General features: G+C 40.5%; 2 protein-coding genes across 2 annotated transcripts in view; one reads left to right on the top strand and one right to left on the bottom strand.

Moving 5' to 3' along the window:
• Positions 1 to 1,329, top strand: part of IARS2 (isoleucyl-tRNA synthetase 2, mitochondrial) — a gene marked incomplete at its 5' end in the record, with an annotated part of 29,380 nt that extends 28,051 nt beyond the window's left edge. Inside the window, 2 exons of the mRNA XM_010170411.1 lie at positions 687 to 831; positions 977 to 1,329. Coding sequence (XP_010168713.1) covers positions 687 to 831; positions 977 to 1,128 — 297 coding nt within the window. The remainder of the gene's footprint in view (positions 1 to 686; positions 832 to 976) is intronic.
• Positions 1,330 to 1,542: 213 nt separating this feature from the next.
• RAB3GAP2 (RAB3 GTPase activating non-catalytic protein subunit 2) overlaps positions 1,543 to 5,615 on the bottom strand; it is a gene marked incomplete at its 5' end in the record, with an annotated part of 36,621 nt that continues 32,548 nt past the window's right edge. Inside the window, 4 exons of the mRNA XM_010170410.2 lie at positions 1,543 to 3,488; positions 3,770 to 3,928; positions 4,149 to 4,367; positions 4,452 to 4,541. Of these exons, the coding sequence (XP_010168712.2) occupies positions 3,342 to 3,488; positions 3,770 to 3,928; positions 4,149 to 4,367; positions 4,452 to 4,541 (615 nt within the window). The remainder of the gene's footprint in view (positions 3,489 to 3,769; positions 3,929 to 4,148; positions 4,368 to 4,451; positions 4,542 to 5,615) is intronic.

Below are 5,615 nucleotides of genomic sequence, written 5' to 3'. Positions count from 1 at the left end.
GCTGAAGTCCCCAGGGTGCAGCCATCTGGTGTATCAGTCAGCCACTCCTCTGAGCACTGTGTCATCAGCAACCTTGCTAAGGGTGTGCTCTGCCCCATCATCCAGGTTATTAATATGTTAAACGGTACTGGGTCCCATCCTGACCCCTGAGCTGTGCTACTAGTGACTGACCTCTAAGTCTGGACTCCTTGAAAACACCTGTCCTAGTGCCACTGGCAGTGCTTTTCCAAAAAGAGCACTCCAAAAACTGCTCTTCCCTCTTGATGAGAGGGTCAAAATAACTTGAAAACATCTGCAGAGGGAACCTTGGACCCTGCAGTTCACATCTATAACTCTTACTCTTAGAATAAGTATGTAAATTAGCCTCTTGGTTCATATCATCCACTCTGATTAGGAACCACTGTCACAGCATTTGTTCTAAAGAATGGAGCATCTTAGCGCGTGCAGTGACAGACCTCAGTTTTGATGCTAGATTTAAACATAATTATATATATCTATGCATATATTTAGACACACACAGGCACATGTGCATGCATAAACAAACTTGTGTTTTCTTCCTGCCAAGGCTATGACAGCTGCTGCAATCACGTACACACTAATTCTACTTTTGCTTCAACACTTTTGAGGACGAGGATGCTGAGGAACAAAAACAGGTTGCAAGTCTGAAAATTAGCTCTCTTTCCTAGGCTCTACAAGCTGAAGAAACTTCTAGTGTTTCACAGCTGAATGAAATAATGATGGCTTCCCAGACAACCCTGCTGAGTGAGCTACCTAAAGAAACACCTGCAGATGCAAACATCATCCAAGGGACCTTCTTGATTAACTTGGAAGGTAAGAGGACTATTCCAGACAGGCTACTGTGCTAAGCAGCTGGGTTCTTCCTGCACTACAACATACTTTGTTTTTTGCTTTGTATGTAGAGTTGAGCATGCTAACTACACCTCTGTGACCTCAGTACTAATGCTTGCCTTAACAGGTGGTGTTATCCGTGAAGAATCTTCATACAAAGTTATAGCCCTCCCCATTGCCAAAGCTAAATGCCCTCGCTGCAGGAGGTACACGTCTGATTCCCCAAGCACTCCCTGCCCACGGTGCCTGAACGTCCTTGCTGGAAAAGGGAGCACATGAAGATGAAATGCCTATGCACAAGCCACTCCAAAGTCATGAATATTGAGGTATACAAAAGTGGGGGCAGACTGGAAGGTTTGTGTACCAGATGCTTAAGCCCCAGCCTGAGCAGAAGTATCATGTGTTTTGGGAGGAACATTATGTACATATATACCTAATTGTGTATATCACTTTTCAGCTTAATAAAAAGGGTGGTTCAAAATGACTGATTTTACTTGTTTTTAGCAACCTCTGTTCTTTTGAAGTTCACTTCCATTTAAGTGAAGCTCAACAGTAAACCAGCTATTGCTTAATTTTTATACTGTCAGCAGGTAGTTGTGGAACCCCAGAGAACCAGTCCTCTGTACCCTGGAGTACCTACTCCTCCTGTAAAACAGAACAGAAGAGGCAGTGACCACCATTCCCTAAAAAGAAGGAAAAGACACAATGAAACCTCAAATTTTATTTAATCAATTTACACAAATCCACAGCAAATTAGACACAAAATAGCACTATATACAGAGTATTACTTACAATACATTACAGATTGATTGGTGTAGTGTGTCAGCTCTGACATGATACTCAGTTATGGTAAAATCCTTTACACAGCTGTACCAGGATCCAGGAATGTAATGCAACTAAGAAACACTGTTGGTTTTCCTCAGGTTCCACGCTGACCCAATCTCTAGCATACTCATTTCTGCAGCAGTCTGAAGTGCTGTCAGGCAAAGGCACCTGTACGAGCTTTGCCTCCTTCCATTTCTCCCCTACAGCTGTTTTAACCTCAGTTATGGAAGTGAGTACAGAAGTACCTAAAACATAGACCATTCTTACTGGAATTATTATTCTTTACTCTGTCTGATCTCATATCAATGTAGGAAGTCAACATTTAGTATCACCACTTTTCACAAAGCCTTCATCAGCTACATTGAAGTGCAGTTATTAGAACTGAGGATGCTGAACAGGTGAAGGCGGCTGTGCAGAACAAGCCACCTCCATAACCTTTTTGTTAAGGGGAGTCTAACCCTTAGATAACAGCAGCACATACTTCAGAAAGGTAAGACCAAGTTCTGTCTCCAGCAAGGCAGAATACTATGAATGCTTCTTACACGTAATGCAAGAGGAACAGGTTACAAGATAGAGCTAATTGAAATTATTGACTTGAAGACAAAACCAGTTTACACCAATTTCATTTTTCTCAGCTAGCTTCCTTCAGATAGAAAGTAAACAGTACTAACTGATGCAAGATAATCATGTTTAATACCACCCCAAGAGTGAGGATACTCACTATATGATTCCCTGTAGGTACTGTAAATAAAAGTGGTTTTTTTAAGGCTAAAGTACTCAGTACTGTAGATCTTCAGTGAAGGTGGGTCAACTATTTAAGCAGTTTTTGACTACAGGGTAACATGTGCAGAGATTTATAGCGTACTACATCTTCTACAGTGATAAGATGGGGGAACAATCTTACAGTGAGACATTCCTTGACCTACTTAAACTCAGCAGAGCTTAATAACAAAGGAGAGGGATGTAAATCCAGTTTTAGCTGAAGCCCAGAACCCTACAGACAATAGTGGGAGATCTGGACTAAAAGATGAGTCCGTATTTGTGTCTGGAGAAGTGGATTCTCCTTCCCCAGCTGTTTCTCACATGGGCAATTCCCCCTTTGCTTAAGGCCCCAGCACGTTTCGTCCTACGTCTAGTGCAGTCGGCACTGTCACGTATAATGCGGTTACAAGGCATGAGCCCAACACCAGTTCTAGCTCCTGAAAAAACAGTCCTGGCTTTACATGGTAACTTCAGACTGAAGTTTCTCTTGAGTGTAATTCTACAGCTTGTTTTGAAAAACAAATCAGACATGGAACACTGAAACTGCAGCAGTTACCGCCAGCGTGAAATACAGATTTTCACAAGATGTGATTTTGTTAAATAGCCTAAAACTGCTGTCAAATCTACCCAGGTCAGACTACCGCAAAAAGCGCTCAAGTCAGAAATAAATAACAAAGCATTTCAGATACTGACAAGTGTACTAGAAACTAAACATCCTTGTACTAGTGCAGAATTTAAAATATACTCCAATTTAAAATTACCTTCTGAAACTCTGGGATGGGGAGCATTGTTCTTTTTGTTGTTTAACAAGAGCCACACGGAAGTTTCCTTCTGTAAAGTTCAGCCTGATGGTGTAAAATCATGCATTATACCACGATATAGCAGAGCTGTGCTAACCGAGACCGTCAGGATGAGATGGCTTCTACAGCCTCTATCAGGTTCAAGGCAAGGCTGTACTGCCCATGATTCTCCGGTAAGTGCTCTATGACTTTGTTAAGTAGTTTAGCTGTTGTTGCAATTGGCACATCGACATTTTGAAGTTCCTGGGGGTCCTATATAAAAGAATAAACACGGCATTTGAGTGATTTTACGATGATCATCTGCATATAAGCCCTCCCAAACATGTATAAAACAGATTACTAAGATTTATTAACTCAATTAAGCTGATGCTTTGACCCATGAAACTGCTTTACCCTTCATGAAAACAAACTAGCACCAGGAAAAGGAGAACAAATTCTTGTTTCCATTAGTAGGAAAGGGCCATTCATCTCTATCTTGGTGAACAGAAGCTTCTGAAAAATCAACCTGTTTTCCTACATCAAACTTAACTTACCATAGCTTTGAGCCAAGTACATAGCGTTGGAGGAAGCCTAGCAAGGAGTTCCATACCCTCCTTTGTCTGTATATGAAGTAAAGCAAAGGCCAGTCTCTGTCCAGCCAGTATGAGCAGCTGGGATGCAAGCACTTCTTTGTCAGTCACCTGAAGAAAGGCCTGAAAATAGAAAAATAGAAGGAACTAGAAACCGTTTCACTGTGACACAGCTCGCTTCTCTGGTGGCTTGAAAAGCTGTTATCTAAACAAGCTTCTTAATACTAAAAGGACAAATAGTTTTGAGCCTGTTTCTTGTGTTACCTGCAAGTGAAAACGTAATTTCAGCAGAATATCTGACATAATGCTGTACTGATTTAAAATCGTTAAAAGCTGTTATTACCTCTTCACCAAGATGATCCATCCCATAACTATACAGTTCACAGACATAATGCCTTTTGACCACATCATCAGAGACTTGAAGATACTGAGCCAGGTCCGCAGCCAAAGTTGGCCAATTCTTCCCCTTTTCAAAAGGAAACAGGTCCTCTTCAGAGACTTCTTTGGCCTTTTGCGATGAACACAGTGCTTGAACTGCTGCACTCACAACTTTGGCCAAAAACTTGGAAGCAAAAATAGGAGGTTACTTCAGTATTACTTGAAACTTTAGAAGTTTAAGAACTTTCAGTACAAAACTTAAACCTACCTGTTGTCGTATGGATAACACGTTTGGATCCATATCCCCACTAGGTAGCAGCTGAATTGAAGTAAGGTCTTTGAAAAATGCATTTTTGCCCTTAAATTGAGAACCAAAGACAGGTGTTAGAGATAAAGGAGAATACAAGTAATCAATTTTAATCCAATACTAAGAAGCCTACTTATTTTTTCACATTTAATTTGTACTGCGTCTTCTCTCTGAGGACAAAAATTAATACTGTAAGTTAAAGCCACAGAATAAACCAAAGTTTTGTTCATGCAATCATAACATGTCAAGGATTCACTTTCAAATTTAAAAACTACCTGCCTACTAAATTAGGGAGCTAAGATACTTCCAGCTGGAGCAGTAGTTCGGATGTATTTCCTGGTCCCTGGCTCTAGACCAACATAACAAACATAATATATAGGAAGAAATGCAAACTAGCTGATCCAAAAATAGATTTTATCCATTACTTATTGATATAGTTGACATTGCTTAATTTTAAGGTCTCTTAAACTACAAATTAATCAAATTTCAGGTAAACACCTGAACGATGGCCTGTGGTAGCCCTTGTTTCAGCTCACCATGCTCCAGCAGTGACGTGCTTGATGCCAAGCAGCTCTGGCAGTCCTGCTCTGTACTAACGCAGGAGCAGGGGAACTGGTACCAAATAAATGGCTAAGTTAAGACAGTGATGAATGTGTAGACCGAGGCAGTGACTTGCCTTGTCAGAAATAAGGTAATAAATGGCCTTTGAAAATCTGAATCACTTATTCAGTCATCAGCCAAGGTTCTCTAAAGACCTGTTAGTAATTCTCTCATAAAGCTCACAGAACACATGGAAATCTTGAGTGAGTGAAGGCAAAAAGGCAGCAGCTGAGAATAACAGTTGTATGTAAAAGAAAGGAGGATCAAATCTTACTTTTGAGATGTAATGTGGATTCTTAAATGCCAAAAGGTAGTATAATGCTTTCTGCTAACAGATAAGCAAAAACAACAACAAAAAAAGGCAAAAGAGCAATGGAATTTGGTTTATGGTAAAATGCTAAAACCAGACCCAACTGCTCCATCAGAGCTTGCACACAGGCAAGAACCTATGGGCAAAAGGAGAGTAATATTCTGCATTTATAAAATTCCAGTAAATCACTGAGAACAAATTGTGCAGTATTCCTG

Source organism: Antrostomus carolinensis, unplaced genomic scaffold (genome assembly GCF_000700745.2).
Source record: "Antrostomus carolinensis isolate BGI_N321 unplaced genomic scaffold, ASM70074v2 scaffold23056, whole genome shotgun sequence".
NCBI classification, from domain to species: Eukaryota; Metazoa; Chordata; class Aves; order Caprimulgiformes; family Caprimulgidae; genus Antrostomus; species Antrostomus carolinensis.
Note: the sequence above shows the minus strand (reverse complement) of the source record. Positions and strands in the feature narration are given on the sequence as shown.